The following is a 20,226-nucleotide window of genomic DNA, read 5'->3' on the forward strand; positions in this document are numbered from 1 at the left end:
TTTGGGGGTGGCCTGGGGTAGCTTATCGGGCCCCAGACGGGAGGCCCAGCTGCAGAGGCCCCGGGAGGGAGCAGGGAGGGAGGAAGAAGGAGAGAGAAGGGGGTCTCCGCTTTGACACCTTTGAGCGAAGGAGTGTGAGCCCCGGCTCCTCCAGTGAGCGGGCCCTCACCTGGGCGCTGGTGACTGACATAAGTGGGGGAGGGCTGCCCCACTCAGGAATGAGGGGCTGGGGCGACCAGCCCCGGGGAGGCGGGGGCCACCGCCTCCTGCCTGGACTCAGGCTTGACCTGTGTCTGAGGGACCTCCACCAGCCAGACGGAGCTGCCACGCTGTCAGACAGGTCCTATATATTTTTATTTTTGGAAGTTAAAGTAGATACAGCAATATACAAAAAAAAAAAAAACAACCCCACAATAATATAAATTTTTACACTATGAAGTATACACTGGAATTGGATGCAGTGGCCAGAACAGCAGCTTACAAACAAACCACTGTGTGAGTAGGTTAAGCGGTCGGCAGGAGCCCAGCAGTGGGACCGGGGCCGGAGCCGGGGCCGGGCGGGGGTGGACAGTGGAGAGAAGACGGGCAGCTTCTGGAGGACGTGGTGCTTTAAGAGAGCGGCCAAACCGAGTCTCCTCTCGGAACTTCACTGCGATCAGTCGGAGTTGGACCCAGACACAGATGCTGCCTCTGAGCGCCCGCCTCGGCTGCATCTGCTCCCGAGACGCCCGGACCCTTGCCGCGGGCCCCTCCACTCTGAATCTCCCCTCACTTCGTGAGTCAAGACTATGGACGAGAGTGCTGCTGGCGAGGGGAGAGCCCCGGGCCAGCCACTGCTGGGCAGGAGGGTGGGACAGCCAAGGCAGCCCCTGTCTGTCTTGGAGAGAAGGTCCTTATCTCCTTAATTCAGCAGCTGGCTGATTTGGGGGCGACAAACAGCGTCTACAGAGACTGACCCAATGATACAGAGCGGTTCTGGACCCCCCACTCCAGCCATGCCTCTGGCCAGAGGGGCCCCCACATCAAAGACCAGCCCTCACGCCCCTAAGCATTCTGAAGGACACAGTAATGCTGACCTGTTCTGCCCCATCTGTGGGGCCCCAAGGGACAGGCGGTAGTTACCGGCGGGGTTTCGGGGGTAGGCTGGGCGCACACTCCCTCACACAGGGACAGGCTGAGCCTTTGCCCCCGACTTCGCCGCCTGAAGAAGTAATTTGCAGGTGCTGCGGGCAGTCGCTGAAAAACTGGGATAGGAACCCCATTCCCTGAGCTCAACCAGACCCTTGGTCGGGGCCCCACAGTCTGAGTCACGTTCACCCTGTGACTTTCCCCCTCTTACTCCAGGAAGTCCTGAGACCAGGAGTCCTACAGCAAATAGGGCGAGGGACCTTTGGACACTGCAAGGGGCCACGCTGCCCGAGGGGGCCGGGTGGACCGGGGGAAGGAGAGAGAGCCACCCCATTCCTTCCAAGGCACCCGCAGCACCACCTGGGCTCTGAAACGGGGGCGTGAGTGGAGGAGGAGGGGACAGATCGTAAGCACCCCTCTGCCCGGCCTCACCTACCAACAGGCCGACACGTAAAAGGGAAAATTAAAACCCTGTGTATTAAAAAAAACAAACAAACCTAGAATGTCTGGGTTCTCCTTCAACCTTCCTATTCAAACCCGAAGGCCGGGCCACAGCTGCAGACGTCCTTTAGGGGCTGGATCTGAAGCCCAGTCCGGCGTTTACATATAAAGTCTCAGCCTGGAGAAAGCCGAATGCCCAAAGCACCAAGGAGGCTATCAACTGAGTTTTCTTAAATACAGAAAAGGCTATGCTGATGCAGTGTTTTTTGCCCTTTAATTATTATTATTATTTTTTTAATTTAGAAAGAAACCTAGGGGCTTCACAAGTCCTCTCTTTTATTCGGACATTAGCAAGGTTAAAAGTGCAACGCCAGGGTTCGCAGCTAGAGGCAGCCTGTGGCATGAGCTTTCGGAGCCGGGCGGAGGGACACCGCGCACAGAGGCACTTGTCTAGCGTCTAGCGAGCTGCTGAGAAAGGAGGGCAGGGGAGCAAAGAAAAAAAAAAGGCATTTCCTTTTTCTCCCTCCTGCCGCCCCTTCCACATCCCCTGATCACAGTCTCAGAGAGCGCGTTCTTATTTGCATTTAGATAAAAGCGTATCACCCACATTCATTCATTTCTCTATTTGAAAAAAGTGCCCCGATCGTTCAGAGGCAGCAGGAGGAGGAGATTCAGACGCATCTGGAACCACAGGGCTGGGGGTTCAGACGCTCTGGGGGGTGGCTGTGTGGGGGTGGGGCGCGGGCGGGCGCCTCCGTCGTCTCTCTCTCGGCAGCTCCGGTCCTCCCTCGGCGCCTCACATGGGGGAGGTGGCGCACTCTGAGGTCAGCTCCATGTCGAACGTGAGGGACTCTGGAGGGACACACCGGGGGAGCCGGTTCAGCCGCCTGAGCCCTTCGGCCAGGAGGGCACACCCCTCACCCTTTGGGGGACAGAGGCTCAGGCCACCTCTGCCCTGGTGGGGCAGAGTCGGACAGCCCAGATTCACCCTCCTCCCTACAGGGTCTTGCCCTCTGGAAGGGCGCGGTCCCCTCCGACCTGAGTCACTCCCAACTCTGCGTGTTCAGAGACGGCCAGGCCGCCTGCAGCCTGGAGGGGGGACAGGGGTTAGTCCACACGGGAGGGGCTGTAGCTACAAGCACCCGGCAGGCTGCAAAGACCCAGTGCAAGAAAACCTCATCCATGTTCTTCTTACACAGTGACATGAGAGCAGTTTGGACTTATTGGGCTAAATAAAAAATATTAAAGTTAACCTCACCTGTTCCTTTTCACTGTTTTTTACGTGACTACTAGGAAACCACACTTAAACGCGCAGCGCGGCCCGTTGCCGGTGGGGAGCGCCGCTCTGGGGCCCCTTCCACCAGCTGCGTGACCAGCTCTCGGCGCCGCACACGGGAAGTCACCCAAGGGGGACCAGCTCCCCTCACGGGGACGGCCGGCCGGCTGCCAACCCAACACTCACCGAACTGCCCTCCCGATGAGGGCTCAGCACCTTCACCATTATTTCCAAACTGCATCAATGAATCTAAAGTGCGGGGGGACATCGGCAGGTCAATGGTATTGCTGCAGGTCGTTCTGTAGGCAAGGGGAGCGGCGGGATGGCGGAGGGCCGGGTTGACAAGACACGGAGGGTAAAAAAAAAAAAGAAGAAAGGAAAGAAAAAAAGAACAAAACACACACACACAAGCCATCAAACTCTGGTCTCCAACAGAAAAATAAAAGCTCAAGCTTCTTAAACACACCAGGTCGCCTTGAGCACTAAACACAGCCCGGGGCCTTCCAACCCTTCGTAGGGCAACTCGCCCCCGGCGTCCCGCCCTGGGGGGAACTGGGGACGTTAGAAATGAAGGCCAAACTGGGAAAGGAAGCCACTTACGGTGTCACGCAGATAAACTTGGTCTTCAGGTACGGGGCGGCACCTGGGAGGAGGAGAACGGGAGCTTACTCATCGGACCGTCCTGGTGCCGGGAGGGAGGGAGCGGCTGCGCGCCAGGCCGCCTGGGAAATCACTCCGCCCGCGAGCAGAGCCTGCGCCCGGCCACGCGTCCTCACTGCACACTGTTCCACGTGTTGGGCGCCTGCAGCTCGGAAGGAAGTTCCGTTCCTTCCACAAAGCTTTCCTGGGCTACGGAGACTTCTCAGCCCTCCCTCACCCGACCTGTGCCCGGAGGGACGTCAGCGGTGTGTCCACCAGGTCCCTGGACTGCGCCGACACTTGACTGCCGGGCTGTGTGGGAGGGCAGTGTGCCGGCCCGGCCGCGGCGCCCAGGTGCTTCTCCGCACTCAGGGCAGAGCTCTGTGGTCCGGGCGTCCTGTTCGGGCACCAGTGTCACCAGGTCTCTCGGAGGACGTGAAGCCCCTAATGCTCGTGCTTCTGCAGCCAAGCGTCACACCTTCTGCTCCTACTGGCACTAACCTGCCTCTCTTACGTGTTTAGGTCAGGGTGCCGGCAACTTTCCCGCCGGATAACCACGTCCCACAGACAGCAGCCTCTCTGCCACAGGGAGGTGTTTGTGGCGCAGCGCAGGGGACTCTGAGCTGGAAGGCAGGAGCCCAGAGCCTGGGGCAAGACGCTTCGCCCCTCATGCACACAACAGATGGGAGGGGGAAGAGGGAGGCGCCCGTTTCCGTCATTTATACCCCCTGTCCTGCAGTCAGATGTGTGGAAGTTGGAATAAACGCATTTTCAGTACAGAGTGCTTACACCACGAGCTCAGGGAAGCCTGGAGATACTGGCACGGAACTTGGGGCATTCGGGCGAGCAGACAGGCCATGAAGGCGGCGTGGGGCACGGGGAGGTGGGTTGAGAGGAGCACGTTTACGAAGCGAGGGGCTCCTGTGGAAACTGGGGGATCAGGACGGATGGCGGCGATCTGAGAAAACGCACTGCCAAGGGGCCCTCCGGCCCCTGCCCCTAAGTTCCATTTTTGGCCAAGAAGTAGATTCGGCCAGTGCAGCATCCCAAGAAGCTACGGAAGCAGGGTTCTGGTGACCTAGAACTCTGTTTGGCCCAGGCCTGAGGGCGCTGACCCCAGGACAGAATGGGATTTACCCCTGTGATCGAGGCAGCCGAGAAAAGCAGCTTCAGCCTGAGACGGAGCAGCTCGAGCCCAGGGGGCTGGGACTAAGAGCTGACTTGCGGCTCCATGCAAGGTCGTACGTACACTTTACCCAGTTTGTGCGGTAGCGGGTCTGTCATTTCTAAGAAGGGCCTCTCTCCCAAAACTGTAAGGAAACACTGCGTGGGCTTACAGGGAAGCACGGAGGAAGGAAGAGTCCTGGAAGGACAGACCGTCTACCTCGGGGAGACGGCAACACCTTCGGACTGGAGGAGAAGGGAGACAACCACAGGCCCACCTGCCCGAGGACCCCCGTTTCCATACAGGGCTCTGCGCGTACCCTGCTGACCGCACCTCCAGGCCCCGGCTCCCCACACTGAGCCCCTCTCTGCACTCGGCTGACACCCGCCTCCCCGGGGGCAGGCGGAGCCCTCAAGTCACTCGTTCCTGTTTTGTGATCGGCATTCTGCCCCTCAGGAAACACCGACGTCTCCAGGCAGGAAAGGCCCTGGCCTCCCGACGCACGGGAGGGGCAGGTGGCCGCAGAGGGCGCAGCCTCAGACCGGGCACTTGGACCCCGACAGCTTAGCTAGCCGGAGGACCAGCATGTGGACCGGAGCGTCCTCCGCGGGAGGAACAAGGAGCGGGGTGCCGAGGGCTGATAAGCACACCTCCCAACCGAAGCGCAGCGTGGACCGAGAGATAAGTGGCAGACAGGAAGTGAGAGTTAAACTCTTCGAGAACGTGAGCAGAGCTCACAACCAGAACAAGGGGGAAAGGAAAGCCAGTTGTCCACTAGCTCAAACTCCCTCTGCCCGGCCCTCCTCCTCTTCCCACCCCAGAAGTTCTTCAGAGGGAATTCCTGTGAAAGAAAAAGTGGGAGGGGCACTGGGGAGTTTGTGTGCGAGCTGTTTGTGCAAAAGCCACCTTTTCAAAACCCACCGGGGCAGGGAAGCTACCCTTAAGGGATCACTCAAGCCACTGTTGGCTCCGTGATGAAGAAAGGTTAAATAAAAACCAAGATGGCAGATCACAGATGCCTCGTCAGGGAGCCCAGAGAGTGGAAAGCGGGAACCCGGGTGGGAACAGGCCAGGAGGGCTCCGCCCCTCCACGCTGAAGGCGGTGCTCCAGGTCACAGGCTCAGTATGCAATAACTGGCAGTGAACTTGCACGGACACATTAGAAATAGCTCGTGTTCAGCAGCCGCACAGTCTGAATGCCGCATCTCACAGCCCTCCCGCCGGTTACTGTCCAGCCCTTCAACCGCCCCCTCCCCACGGCGCTCTCAGAGCTCGTGCCGGCGCTGCAAACACTCACTTCCTCCGGGGTGCCTCTCCCGTCCCACTCCACGCTGCTGACGGCGCGCGGTGATGGGGAAAGGAAGTGCGCCAGACTGAAGTCTGGGTCACAGGCCTCCCAGCACCTGCTAGGTGAGGCGGGCTCTGCTGCCTGCGCACCCTGTTACTAACGAGTTCTGTCCTTGCTTTCTCTCTGCAGCGTTTGGGGTGCGTCTGGGGGGCGGAGATGCTCCCTGCGGGGCACAGACTGGTGACTCTGAGCACCCTCCCCTCTCCGACCCATCAGCCACCCTGAGAGCACGCACTGCAAAGGGCCTTCCCACAGAGCGGAACGCAGACCACTGGCCCTGCAGGCACTCGCCTGTACCTGTCCGTGCTCCAAGGACCCTACGATGTCGCCCCCCCCGCCCCGGAAACGCCCGGCGTGGAAAATCAACAACTACCTGTGTCAGCCTCGGGGTGCTCCTGGCTCTCTGGCCGGCAATACTTCCCGAACGCCTCCTCCTTGGGAATGTCGGGGTAGAGGTAGACCAGGGGGGACACCAGGATGTTGGTGGCGTCCATGATCTTGTAGCCCATGATGATTTCCGCGAAGGACATGTTGTTCAGCTGCTGCTTGGTGTACGGCTCCACCGACTGGATCTGGGTCTTACCTGAGGGGGGTGGGGTGCGGGAGGGGAAATGACGCCACCTGCGGCCAGGCACCCCCAGAGAAAACTACCTGATTTACCTCTCCTTCATAGGGAAAGGCCTAGGCCATCCTAGCACTGGAGACCCTGGGCATCCTGCCCAGTCTCCTGGCACTGTGGACATGTCCGCCAGGCTTCTGGGTTACAGGTAACATACTTAAATAACAACTTGCATAAGATATACGAACGGGGTAGGTAAGAAAGGAGATGAAGACTAAAACTTGCATTGCAGATTTCTAGGCAAATATTAGCCCCTGGAGCAAGCAAAAACAAAATTGTCAAACTAATCCTCCTGCCGGGAGAATTGTGAGATGTCACCCGTGTGTTTTGCAAGCCTCAGGCAGGAGGTGCAAGGCCATCTCTGCCCACTAGGGGGCAGTGGGTGCTTGGAACTAGCAGCAGCCAAGGAAGCAACAGCAACGAAGTTGGGGGAGTAGCGAAGCTTACTTACCACTGATGTCCTTCTCTACCCAAGTGAAGGTGACGCCTCCTTCTTTGCTGCTCTCACTGAATCTTAGCAGGAAGGTGCCTGGGGGCTTGGTGCTCAAGATGGCCCTCTCCCGCTCCTTGCTGATAAAGCCCATTATGTACCTGCAGCCAGAGAAACAGCAAGAAGGTTTGGATGGAAGGGGTCCCAGCCGCGGGCCTGCTGAGGTGGCAGGTGACTGGTTACGCCTCCGTCCTCTGCCAGACACAAGAGCGCCAACCTACCCTTCGTTCCAAAGGGCCAGAATGTACTTTTTCACAAGATCGATGATATTGTCCAGCCAGACCCAGAAGGAGAAGCCTTTGCCAGCCATGTTTTCCTGGGGAAAAGAATAACGGAAAGCCGAGTCTACCACCACCCTAGCTTTTTCCTTCCTCGGGACTCACGGCCACCAGCACCCTCAGGCCTGTCTGTCCCCAGGCGCCGGCTACTGGCCTCTGGGCCCAGTGCCCCCCACGACAACCTTACAGGTGAGCACCACCTCCCACACCTATCCCAAGACGTGATGGCAGGGGGCTGACAAGATTGCTTACTTTGCAAAATTTAGCCCACGTGATCTGACACCCTGAATAGTTCACACCAGGTCCTGAAGGAAAAAAAGAGTAGTGTAATTTCCAACTTTGAATGAAGATCTTATTTCTTGAAACAGAACAATCACTCACATATATTTGTCCTACAATGGGCCACGAAACCATTGGTTTTCCTGTATGTGAAGGGGGCCACCAGGGGCCCACATGCACATGTATGCTTACACACACGAGCACACACACCCACACATCCCCTCCCCCCCACACACACTCAACCCCACCCTTTGGCCCCCTTCCTCCCTGGCTCACTGTGCAGCCCAGCAGAGGCGGTAGGTGGTACATGAAGGGCACCCCCTCCCCCACTTCTCTCTACCCTGTGGGGCGGCCCGGGCACCAGCCCACACACTAATAAGCTGACAGCTGGTATTAAAGGGTCACGTTTGGTGGCACAGGACAAAGCTACTCATAGTCCAGGTAGCACATGAAATATTCTACTAAAATTTTTTTCCAGGAAAAAAAATTAAAAACAAACCAGTTTATTGAAGACATGGACAGGGATGCCAGGCCTATAGCTCCACCCTCTAGCACACACTTCGAGCATCATCCTCAGACTAGACAAAGTAGTGCGCAGGGAGGGTGGCGGAGATGCCACCCAGGGAAAAGACGTCTGCCACCCACCTCGTGAGAATGGCCACCGGGAGGCCAGCTTCCCCCGCACCCAGCTCCCCCTCTGCAGGGGCCTGGGGGCCTGTGCTCTCAGGTCCCAGCGCAGAGCCTTGCTCAGTCGCCTCTCGCAAACGAAGGGCCCCCTGGGACGGGCTCCCTTTCTGGGGCATGCGGGAGGGAAAAGAGGGGAGCACTGACCTAGGAGCTTCTCTGCCAGCGTGGTCAACTGCTCGATGCTCAGCCCGCGCTTCGTGGTGGAGGAGAACTGCCAGCTCAGCACCTCGGCCACCTGGTCCCAGGTCCCGATGGGGGGCTTCGTGAAGAAGTTCACGTTCTGTCGAGAACAACACACATTTGCTCCCTTAGATGAGAGGGCAGTGCTTGGGGGACCCCGCTCAAGGCCGCACAACAGCCTCCAGGGGGCGAGGAGCCAGGCGGGGAGGCGGGTTCCCCCCCAGAGGACTAGGCACTGACCTTGGGGTTGTTGGTCAGCATGTTGTACCACAGGATGGACGCCCAGGCATTCGGCATCTGGCAGATGTTGGAAATCACCACCACGGGCAAGGAGTGGGTCTGCGGGGTGAGTGGGAGATGAGTGGGACATGAGTGGGAGAGGCAGGAGGCCCTCTTGGCTTCAGGAACCTCTCCACCGGTGTCTCCGGGGCTTGGAACCAAAGGCCATGCTGTGAGCCGCCCCCACTGCCACCAGGGGAGGAAGGACCCTGAGCACAGGCCACGGGGCTCGGGCTGTTGTCCGCTCGCAGCTGGGAGTGTGTAACACCCTGCTGGCTCAACGCTGGACTCGCAGTCCACAGATTCTTCACGAACAGGAGCCATGTCTCCCCGTGCACAGAGAGGCCCCAGAAATCAAAGACTAGGGTCCCTGCTTTTTCAGGCATATCTTTAGTTTAAAGATCAAGAACACTGGGAGAAGAGAACGCAAAGGCCACGATTTTCGGTGTGCTAAAAACACTAGCTATTTCCATAGTGTTTTGCCCAAGCTTTAGAAATTAGCTATCACCAATTTCTAAATAGAGACTTTCATATCGCGTTTGCTTAAAGCTGAGTATACATGTGTCTTCTAAGCACTCAAACAGAACTGCACTTTCAGACAGGATATTAAAGATTTTTTTTTTGGAGAAAAATAAGCCAAAAACAAACACAGTGCCTTACACAGAGTCATCACCCCCCTTCTGTAGTAACCCCCCCCCCCAGCCAGAAGTTCCTGTCCTGACCCTCGCGTGTGGTGCCACGCCCCTCCTGTGGCAGGACTCACCTCTAGGTCTATCTTGAGGCCTTGGTGATACACCTCGGTCTCAAAGGTGATCAGGTGCAGCTCCTCGGTCACAATCAGGGAGGCCTGCGGCATGGAGAAGGGCATTCAGGACTGACAGCCGCCGTGGAGGAGAGCAGCACGCCATGGCCACGCCACAGCCACGCCGCACGAAGGGTAACCCACCGGGTGGCCGAGAACAAACCGCCAGGGTCACGACCCCACCTCCACATGCCTCTTCAACACGAGGACTCGCCACTGCTGCAGCCCTCACCCTGGTCTTTCCCTGGGTTTCGTAATATTGCGGGCCGACTGGCCACTTGTAAGACCAGGGCGAGGCGCGGAGGGAAATAAAACAGTGGGTGCCGGGCACCCGCCACCCAGTTTAAGGAAAAGACTGTTACCACGGAGATCCTCTGGGCGTCCTTCCCCAGCTCTGTCCCTGTCCCTCCTCACTCGGGTGCAGCTGCTACTTTATCTTTTTGGGTTTATCATTTCTAGCTTTGTAATGATGGCTTTACCATAATGATATCTCTAAACAGTATGCACAGTTTATTTTAGGTGTTTGTGGGCCTCATACATGTGGAGTCACGTGACATGCATTCTCTGGTGACTCGCTTTGCGCATCCGCGTGGGTGTGTGCGTCAGCGATCTATTCCTCTTCACTGTTGTGCGGTGTTCCGCCACACGGCTACACCAGAGATCGCTGACCCGTTCTGGTGTAGGTGGGTATTTATGTGACGTGTGTTTGGGGCTTGTCATCAGGCCACCGTGACATGTTGCACACGTCTCCTGGGACACGTGTGCAAAGCTTTCCCTACTGCTAACTCCCAGGAGTGTCACTGCTGATGTATAAGGCACGCCCACTTTGTAAGGCCAAATGGTTCTCTGATGCAACCCTAACGATCCACACTCCCTCCGTCAGCGGCAGTCTTAATTTTGAACAAGAGTTACTGATGAATTCTAAGAAGCTCAAATTTCAATTCATTTTTAAAATATTCTTTTTCTGATTTTAAAGGTAATACGTGTTTAGTTTAAAATGCAAACAGCACAGAGACCATATAGAGCAGCCTCCGACACTAATAGCAGCACAAACACGTAAGCACTGCCTGGTGTATGGACCTCTAGAATTTTTTTTAAAGATTTTATTTATTTATTTTTACACAGAGGGGAAGGGAGGGAGAAAGAGATAAACATCCATGTGTGGTTGCCTCTCAAGCGCCCCCTAGTGGGGACCTGGCCCGCAACCCAGTCATGTGCCTTGACTGGGAATCGAACTGGCGACCCTTTGGTTTGCAGGCCGGCAATCATCCACTGAGCCACACCAGCCAGGGCGTCCTCTAGAATTTTTTAATGCACACATAAATGTGCAAAAAACAGTGTAGTCTATACTTTAAATGAATATACTAATATATGACTTGGATTATTTTGCATCTTTCTTTTTTCTAAACAAACATGCCACATATATTCTAACATATAATGGAACATAAACTACTACTTCACTCTTTACTGTCAAGCGTTATAAATTCAATTCATTTTTTTGTTGTTGTTTTTGTTGTTTTTTAAGACTGGCTACATTTTAGAGAAAAAGGAAGAAATGGCTCAGAGACAAATACCAGAAAAAGAACAGGGTGTCACAATTTAAAAAAAGATTAAAAACTAGTTTTTGGTCACATTTGCCTATTTTTCCTAAAGTTTATTCTTGACACTGAGACCCCAATAATCTGAATCACTGGGAGGCAGAGAAAAAGTAAGGGGGATAAACAACAGATAGGTTTTGCTCTTTTTCTTTCCAACACGGTTTGGCCCAGATCTGCCACACCCTCCTATCCCACCTCAGTGAGAAAACAGCCGCAGAAAACAGAGCCGCGCGGTGCCAGCTGACCGAGGCTGGAAGAGGAATTTGGAAAGCCCCGGGCCAGGTGGCAGGCCCCTGTCTTACTAAACGGGTGTGGGCGGCGCAGCAGGGGACTTTCCACTCCCTCTGCCTGGAGCTCCGACTCCTGGGACGACCAAGGAGCCGCTCCACGCCAGAGAGAGCCCATGGCAGATGGGCCTTCTGATCGTGTCGTTTCGGGCCACGGTGACTTTTCTGAATGACTAGAGTTGAAACTGCTGGGTGGCGTCTGTAATTCTAGGCCCTTTTTCTCCCCCCCTCAGACAAAACCCTCCCAGCTGGCTACCATCCCCAGGAAAACTTACGTCACAGTTGGCTCGGCCCCCGTTGCCACATCTTTGCTCTCTCAGGGTCTGTAAGGAAAGCGGAGAGCACCTGTGTCACGTGAGGCTGTCGCCCCTACCCCCTCCCTCTGCCAGGGACCCGCGGAGAAGGGGAGTCCAGGTTTCTCCGGCATACCAAGTGTTTGAACTCTGCAGAGAGGCTGCCGTTGTTGGATTCTTCCATGTTCATGACTTTCGTGTTCGTGCCCAGAATGTTAAATTTCCGGGACCTGAATCATGGGAGAAAAACCAACCACGTATGTGACTGAGGGGCCGGAGGACGAAGTTAGACTAAACAGAATGGAAGGAAGCCTCGAGGCTGAACTCACCCTCTGAGAGCGGCTACGTCCCCCGAGTCTCTGTTAAGAACACAAACCCATGTTAGTAAGACAGGCCCTGGGTTTCTTCAGAAAAGCCTACTTTGAACACCAGTAATTTACTGATAGAAAACGGCTGGGCTGCTGGGAATTTCTATAAGCTAGTCAGTTACATCTTATGTGTGAAACATACCAGCCCCGTACATGCTTAGGTAGTAGGCACAGCTGGTCGCCTGCCTGCCCGACATCTGCTGCCCTCTTCCTAACTGAACTTGGACCCCGCTCACCACGTCCACCGGAACACAGCACGCCCACAGTGCAGAGGTCCAGGGGGGTGAGGGCGTGACCTACACGGCCCCGGTCAGACTCGGAAGGAATTATACCCCAGGCTGGATTAATTAACACATTCCTGAACTTCAGTTGAACACGAGCAAGGAAGCGTGTGGCCTTTATCACAAGCAACCATGTTGCAACCCAAATTGAAGGGGACCTTGGAATGCAGGTGACGCTTATGATGACAGAGAAGAGACAGGAGGTTCTGGGCCCTTGATGCCATCAGTGAGTCACTAATCTCACTGTCAGGAACTCGGCCGAACGCTGCATTTCCAGTTACACTGGGTGGCACACTTCCTTACTCTGTACGTCCCACTGGATTCTCTGTAAAGGGTCCCTGTCACCTGCCACTCAGAGGGCCCCGGTCGGACACTATCCCCTGTGTGTCCACTGCCCTTGAACTCTGCATTTGTAACGTGTAGTCTTTAAACAGTCACGTTTCTTGGTCTTTTCCTTCTTTTTATTATTTTATACTGTTTTGACAGTCTTTCTCCATTGCTACATATTCTCTTACTTTTTTAGAATTAAAAATAGTTACTATTTATTAAACAGTGTATCCCAAGTGGGTTTACAGAGAAATACTGATCCATTTTTAAACCGTTCAGAAGATATATTTCCATATGTCACATTTTAGAACTTCAGAGTCTTCATCATCATAGGCTCCCGATGTCGAACCTACCTTTCTGTAAAAAATAAATTCCTTTTGTATTATAGCTTTGACGTACAACTGACGAACAATAAACCGTACTATACAAAACGTCCAATTTGATACGGTTTGCTATATGTATATATACTATGCACACTTGTCGAGACGCCAGCCCAGTCGAGATAATGCGCACATCTGTCATTTCCGGTTTCCCCACGCCCACGTGCACTCCATTTCCCCATCCCACGCCCCACCCCACCCCACCCCTATTCCTAGGCAACTGCTGATCTGCTTTCAGTCACTATAGATTCATTTGCATTTCTAGAATTTCACATAAGTGGAAATATGTACTGTGTACTTTTAATTTTGCCCAGATTCTTTTTTATTTTTAAGGTTTTATTTATTTAATTTTAGAGAGGGAAGGGAGGGAGAAAGAGAGAAACAGAAACATCAATGTGTGGTTGTTGGGGGCCGTGGCCTGCAACCCAGGCATGTGCCCTGACTGGGAATCGAACCTATGATGCTTTGGTTCGCAGTCCATGCTCAATCCACTGAGCTATGCCAGCCAGGGCAAATTTTGCCCAGATTCTTTCTGTCAGCATAATTATTGTGAGATTTATTCACGTGTACCAATGGTCCGCTCCTTCCTGTTGGTGAGCAATACTCCGTTCTGCAGATGCACCACAAACTGACTTGTTCATTCACCTGCTCACGGGCGTCGGTCTATGAATGGACATTGGTTTCCAGCCCTTCGTGTGGGCATGCGCTCTCATTTCTCTTGGGTTAGTGCCTCGGACTGGCAAGTTTGGGACACAGGGTAGGTGCATGTTTAATTTTTAGGAAACTGCCAAACTGTTTTCCAAAGTGGTTTTACCATTTTGCCATTTCACCACCATTACATTATAGATTTACCTATGCTTTTAAGATAGTTTTGTTTAAACACATAAATACATCTGGAATTTATTCTCATGGACAGTAAAACTAACTTCTCTCTTTAACCCCACAATATCAAGTTGTGAGATATCATTAATTCCTTATTTGTCTCACTTTTTACACTATCCCCTTCTCACTGAAATGTCTCCCTCGAATAGAATTAAACATTTCTGTTAAGCTGAGCACAATACATTTTTACTTTGTTCGCTCATTGTGAGATCATTTTTCTATTATAATTTCTAACATAAGGTAGGTTAATACTAACATATGGTTGAAGCTATTAACTTTTGCTTATTTATTTATTATGAAACCTACTACCTTCCTTAAGTCCCTTATTTCATTAGTAATTATTTTCCAGTTTATTCTAGTATAATTTCCAAATAAATAATTATATTACCTGAAAATAAAAGTACAATTAATATATTTTCTCCTTTATTTTTCTATTGATTTTAGGGACAGAGGAAAAGAAAGAAAAATCATGAATTTGTTGTTCTACTTATTTATGCAATCATTGGTTGATTCTTGCATTTGCCCTGACGAGGAATCAAACCTGCAACCTCGGTATATCAGGACAATGCTCTAACCAACTGGGCTACTCTGCCAAGGCCATTTTCTGTTTTCTAATCTCTTCAAAAGCTATATAGTAGCACTGGCTCGTGTGGCTCAATGGATTGAGTGTCGGCCTGTGAATCGAAAGGTCACTGGTTCGATTCCCAGTCAGGGCACATGCCTGGGTTACAGGCCAGGGCACCATTTTGGGGTGTATTTATCGATGTATGTCTTGCACATTGATGTTTCTCTCTCTCTGTCTCTTTCTCCCCCTACTCTTCCCCTCTTTCTAAAAAAAATTAAATAACATATATTTTTAAAAAGCTATATGTATTTTAATATTTGAAAGATATTGTCAAGTTCTGAAAATTGTTCTATTGTGGTGAAGTGTAGAACAATTTAAAACATCCATTTTCCTCATATATTCTCAGTTTTATGTAACATGCATAAATTACATTTATAAGTAAAAAATTAAAAGAAAAGGAAGGACTCAAAGTCACCATAGCAATCACAACTCACATCTGTCCCACTAACTTTGTGGTTTTATTCAGTCACGTAAACGACAACGCACCTCAAGTCTTATGAAAACTTTTGTTCAAAGAAACAAAGATCTCTGAATGGAGATAAAGTCTCTTAAGTTCGGAGGGTGTTTGTCAGAGCTCTCACTGCTCTGTCATTTGAAAAAAAAAAGAAAAAAAAAAGGGCTAAGGTAAAGGGTACTTACTTGTCAATGCACACTTTAATTTTAAGCTGATAATTTAACTCAGGGAATTTGACCAGCAATCTATGACCAAAAGAAGAAGAAAAGTTTCTGAGCAAAGAAAAAAACAATCTAGTTTAAAAACAAAACAAAACAAAATATCAGAAGGTTCCCCTCACAACATCTAGCTAAAGAAATATAAAATGTATAACTCTTCATTTCTAAGAGGTGAATAAACGACCATCCTAAATTCCTCTTCCTGCCAGTACTGTCTTGGATATTAAGTTAAGGATTACCTCTTTAGGCCAAAGGTACTGAAAAAAATAAAAAAATAAAAAGCCTAAGAAGAAAGAACATGCACAAAGCCGTGAGAGATGCAGCAGAGGATAATAAAAGCCATCACAGGCGTACGTGCTCCGCAGCTGGTTTTCTTTCCATTGAACCTGAAACCCAACACCAAACCAAGCTCCTAAGCGGGAAATTTCACTGCAGAAGGGCAAACCCCAGCGTACCTGTCTGACTCGAGTGTGAAAGTAACACCCCACCCTGCGGGCCCACCACCCACTTGCCCCGTGGTGCCCCGTAGCTCTGCATCGCTAAGCCTTACTCTCTCCCTTAAAACCCCCAGGGAAAAGCAGGCTCAAAGTCCTGAAAACGACCGGCGTCATTCTGCCCCTCTCGCGGGGCAGAAGGAAACACGGTGTTCTCCGGCCGCAGGACAGGCATCATAGGAAGATGACTCTTCCTAGCTTTTGGCAGGGGAAACAAAAACAAGTCCGTATTACGCCAGAGAATCCCACACCCGCCGCAGTGCTGCCTGAGATGTGGGTGAAGAACAGTCCTGGCCCCCAGCTGTGCTGTCGTCTTACGGAGGGACAAAGGTCCCTCCGTAAACCAGCTACCGAGAGTGGAGGTGCGAGGCCCACCTGACTTTAGTCGTGAACTGGACACCGGTCTTGATGACGAGCGGCCGGTCGGGGTGCATGGGCATGCAGGGCTGCCGCTCCACCACAAAGGCACTGAAAGGGAGGGCGGACAGCAGCTCACACACTGCGCAGTGGGCAGGCCAGCCTGCGTCCCGTGCGTCCGTCCGTCCGAAGGGAGCCCGAGTCTCGGTTAAGGGTGGGACTGGGGGTGGGGACAGTGATGAGGGGGAGGGACGAGGATCCGAAGTTACCTTTTCATTAAGTTTCTGAAGAGCTCCACGATTCTCTCCTCCAGCATCGGCCGGTGCTGCACAATAGGGTCCCCTTTGTAGGACACTTTCTGCTGCAGCTCCTCCAGCTTCTTAATTTGTTGGCGGGTCTGAAGTTGAGATTCTGCTAACGAGGTTATCCTGCCATTAAACAAGGAAGTCACCAGTTACATGAGGGAGGGCGGGCGGGTAATTGGGGAGGGAGACGGGAACAGCACAGCTGTAAGCACCACTCCGCAGTCCTCTAAAATAAAAAAGGGGGGGCTTTTTATTGTGGTAAAATATGCATAACATAGCATTTACCATCTGTAGGCATGCCATTCAACTAAAGAAAAGGGGGAATTCACTCTGCCTTAAATAAAAAAGGGGGAATTTATAAATTCCCCCTTTTTGCCTTTTTAAAACAGTCCCTTCCTAAAATTTAACATTTCAAAGAGGCAGCTGGGCACAAAAGAAGAAGTGTCAAAACGCCTGCTACTACATTTCAGAGTCACCACAGGAGGCGCTTGAGAGTTATCAGTGGGAGAGGGACAAGCCGTAGAACCCACATGTGGAGAACGCGAAATACGGGACTTGTCACTTGCTTTCTTATCCTAACGTATCCTGGTACCGAAACTCGAGGACTGGGGAGACAGGAGGTAAGACAGCCCAGGAAGACGGGTCTGAGTTAGCTCTGCCGTTCACCACCTGTGCCACCTCGGCCAAGTTCCTTCGCCATGGTGGTGCCCAAGGCCGCCCCCGGGCACGAGAGAAGGGCCTGAGCTGCACGACCCCCGAACCCCTCAACATCAACTTTCAACGGATCAAAGGATAGGACGTTACGTGTCAAAAGGCTGACAGCACGCACACAGGAAAAGTGGACGGGGAGACAAAGGCTGATTCGGCCTGTCCCCAAGAACAGGAAACACTCGTGTGTCTCCTTGATGGCCCACCATTCGTTGAATGAAGACCAGAAGACCTCCAGCAGGGAAGACAGGGATGCAGGGGGCTGCGCGAGGATGGGGCGGGACAGCTGACAGGACTTCTGAGCTCCCGGGTTCCTTTCCAGCACTTGAGTTCACGGCCCCATTCCCAGGACTTAAGCTTTTTGGTTCCCTGATCAGAAAGCATTTTAAACTGCTTTCAGTGAGTTAACAAAATTCAGGGCTCCTGGCTGGCGTAGCTCAGTGGATTGAATGCAGGCTGCAAACCAAAGCATTGCAAGTTCGATTCCCAGTCAGGGCACATGCCTGGGTTGCAGGCCACGGCCCCCAGCAACCACACATTGATGTTTTTCTCTCTCTTTCTCCCTCCCTTCTCTCTCTAAAAATAAATAAATAGAATCTAAAAACAAAACAAAACCAAGAACTCAGGGTTAGCGAGGCATTCTCACATAGAGTTGCCCTGAATTTCCGATTCCAGGCTCTGCGTAGCTGGGTTTCCCAGGATGTCGACTTTCTCCTGGTTTATTTCTGCTGGCTCGGCCCCTTCCTCACCAGGCCTCGCACACCAAGGGTGCACACACAGGCGTGCTGGCCGAACGTGTGACAGAGCAGGTTACGGAGGAGCGTGTAAAGAGCAACCCCACTGATGGGAAAACGTCCGCACTTCTGTCTTTACATGCGTATCTACCACAGCAGCTGTCCGGAGTGCTGGTCACCACAATCTTAGCTGTAGGTGCTCCTGAGAAATTCAGTCTTAAAAGACTTTTCTTCTCTTTATTAGTTCTCTGGATTTGAACTTTTTTCCCTTTATAAAGACCATGTGTCATTTTAGATGATGCATGTAGTGTGTGTTAAATACAGTTAAACCAAAACCTTCAAGTTATAAAACACATTTAAAATATACTAATATAAACACATTTTTGCTTTTTCAAATGTCCAAAGGAAGTGAAAGCTTTAACTCCTAGAGCTATACCCGCCTGTGTAACAGTCCCCATCTTTGAGACACAGCCCCAACTCTGGGGGCCCGCGGTGATGGCCATGATTCAGCCCAGCCTTCTAGAAAAAGAGGCAGAACTTCTCTTCCATCCCTTACCAGTTCTCCAGCCGATCGAGGCAGATGTTGGGAGGGCCTCCGATGCAAGCGATCTGCTGCCGCCTCTTCCAGTCGGCCAGCTCCTCGTCCGTGAGGGTTTTCTGCACGTACTCCATGGCCGACAGGAGCCCCGCCAACTCACTCACGATGCTCTGGTTGGAAACCAAAACACAGTCAGACAACACTTCCTCCGACGGTGGTCTCGAACCACAGGCTGCAATCAGCTCCAGGGGAGGGACTCGGGAGCCAGGCGGGTCCTGCCGGGAGATGCAGGGACCCCACGGGCGAGGGAGACGGGCCGGGGTGCAGCCCCACGCGCTTACCCGCCGCATCTGGTCCAGCGCGGTCAGCATCTGTTCCAGCTGCTGCATCTTCTGCCGGGTCACTGACTGGTTGTTCCCGTTCAGATCCTGCATGTCTGCAGCGGAAGGAAAGACGCCTTGACCTGAGGGAACGCTCCGGTCCTCAGTAAGCAGGCTCCCTCGGGCATCAGAAGTCCCTAGGAACGCCCGCCCCCACAGCCTGAGCACAGAGTCGAGACAAATAATTCCCAAAACTCAGGTAACACGAACTCACTTCCTACAGGAGATTTCTAACGTCTCTAAGATTCACTTGCCTCCTTGACTCTTGAGGGTTTTGTAGTTGAAATCAAAGTCGTCCTGGAGGTTCTCGACCACTTTCATTTTCTGTTCCAAGTCCTGTGAAAACCAACACACGCAGGAGTGGAAAACAGTGCCTCGGGGAGGTGGGACAGACAGGCTCTGAGGGAACTGAGGCCACAACTTCCAAGAAAGATGCAGGCAGGACCCCCAGGCAACACCGCCCGGAAAGGGGCGCCTTCCCCAGACCCCCCTCACCTGCACTCGCTTCCGGACGTCCTGCAGGTGCTGCTCCAGCATTTGCTGCTTCTCCGTCACCACGGCGGCCGTGGGGTGGTTGGCCTGGCCCCCTTGCTGCCAAAAAGGGAGTCACCACAAGTGAATGCCAGAGACATGGGGAGAAGAACACCCCATCCAGTCTCCGTCCCACAGCATTGCCCTTCCCGTTCGGCCCAAGAGGCCGCTGCCATCGGGAGACAAAGGAAACAGAGGCAGCACGCGGGGCTCCATGCCGGGCAGTCCGGCAGCGGCTGGCGCTCTCCAGGTGCCGTCAGTGTGACGTCAGGGAAGCTCTCACCTGGTCTTACCTGCATCCTTGGCCTATTATCCCTAGGTCACACTGTAGGCCTACCCTGTGTATTGCACTAGGAAACCACATGTCGAACTAAGACACGTCGAGCTCAAGTCCTTACCTCCTAAAGGCTCATTGTAGATAAGTACGTAAAAAATTTCACAACAATTTAGAACAGCAGATTTCGGGTGCCTGTGTAAATGTGTGTAGTGCCCAATACGTTGCTGTGGAAGAGTAAAAAGTTATTTTGTCCCGTGGTGAAATACTGTATCAAGAGATAGTGTCTTGGAGTAGAAGGGGAGGCTGGTACCTTAAAAATGCCAAGTAGCACATGAAACTTGAAAATTATAACCTCTGTCAAAGTAATAGGATACTGTCTGATAAGAAAAAAAAAAGACCATGCAAAAGCTGCGGCGCTCAGGACGGTGGGGCGCTGGCACCAGCCAGAGATACCGGTCAGTGGCGCGGGTCTGAGGGCCTAGAACAGAGGCCACACACCCAGCGCTCCACGTTAGAACCCCCAGTTGTCTTTGACGCCAGCCCCACCAGAGGCTCCTGGCTCCGCATTCCGCAGTCTT

General features: G+C 52.8%; 1 protein-coding gene across 4 annotated transcripts in view; it reads right to left on the minus strand.

Annotated features, from left to right (window-relative positions):
- Positions 1-332: 332 nt before the first annotated feature.
- STAT3 (signal transducer and activator of transcription 3) overlaps positions 333-20,226 on the minus strand; it is a 57,160-nt gene continuing 37,266 nt past the window's right edge. The window contains exons 5-24 of one of the 4 annotated variants that reach the window (XM_045835967.1): positions 19,336-19,431; positions 19,095-19,176; positions 18,802-18,896; positions 18,479-18,630; positions 16,445-16,603; positions 16,194-16,286; positions 15,292-15,351; positions 12,119-12,148; positions 11,926-12,019; positions 11,772-11,819; positions 9,573-9,656; positions 8,771-8,869; positions 8,495-8,630; positions 7,637-7,689; positions 7,328-7,422; positions 7,068-7,207; positions 6,371-6,580; positions 3,446-3,488; positions 3,032-3,094; positions 333-2,421 (exon numbers count right to left, since the gene is read on the minus strand). In XM_045835967.1, the coding sequence (XP_045691923.1) occupies positions 3,070-3,094; positions 3,446-3,488; positions 6,371-6,580; positions 7,068-7,207; positions 7,328-7,422; positions 7,637-7,689; positions 8,495-8,630; positions 8,771-8,869; positions 9,573-9,656; positions 11,772-11,819; positions 11,926-12,019; positions 12,119-12,148; positions 15,292-15,351; positions 16,194-16,286; positions 16,445-16,603; positions 18,479-18,630; positions 18,802-18,896; positions 19,095-19,176; positions 19,336-19,431 (1,794 nt within the window). In that variant the 3' untranslated portion in view covers positions 333-2,421; positions 3,032-3,069. Of the gene's footprint in view, positions 2,422-3,031; positions 3,145-3,445; positions 3,489-6,367; positions 6,581-7,067; positions 7,208-7,327; positions 7,423-7,636; positions 7,690-8,494; positions 8,631-8,770; positions 8,870-9,572; positions 9,657-11,771; positions 11,820-11,925; positions 12,020-12,118; positions 12,149-15,291; positions 15,352-16,193; positions 16,287-16,444; positions 16,604-18,478; positions 18,631-18,801; positions 18,897-19,094; positions 19,177-19,335; positions 19,432-20,226 lie in introns of all 4 variants that reach the window. The other 3 variants (XM_045835965.1, XM_045835966.1, XM_045835964.1) reach the window with 3 other exon arrangements.

This window comes from Phyllostomus hastatus, unplaced genomic scaffold (genome assembly GCF_019186645.2).
Source record: "Phyllostomus hastatus isolate PE091 unplaced genomic scaffold, TTU_PhHast_1.1 phas_contig_210, whole genome shotgun sequence".
Taxonomy (NCBI): domain Eukaryota; kingdom Metazoa; phylum Chordata; class Mammalia; order Chiroptera; family Phyllostomidae; genus Phyllostomus; species Phyllostomus hastatus.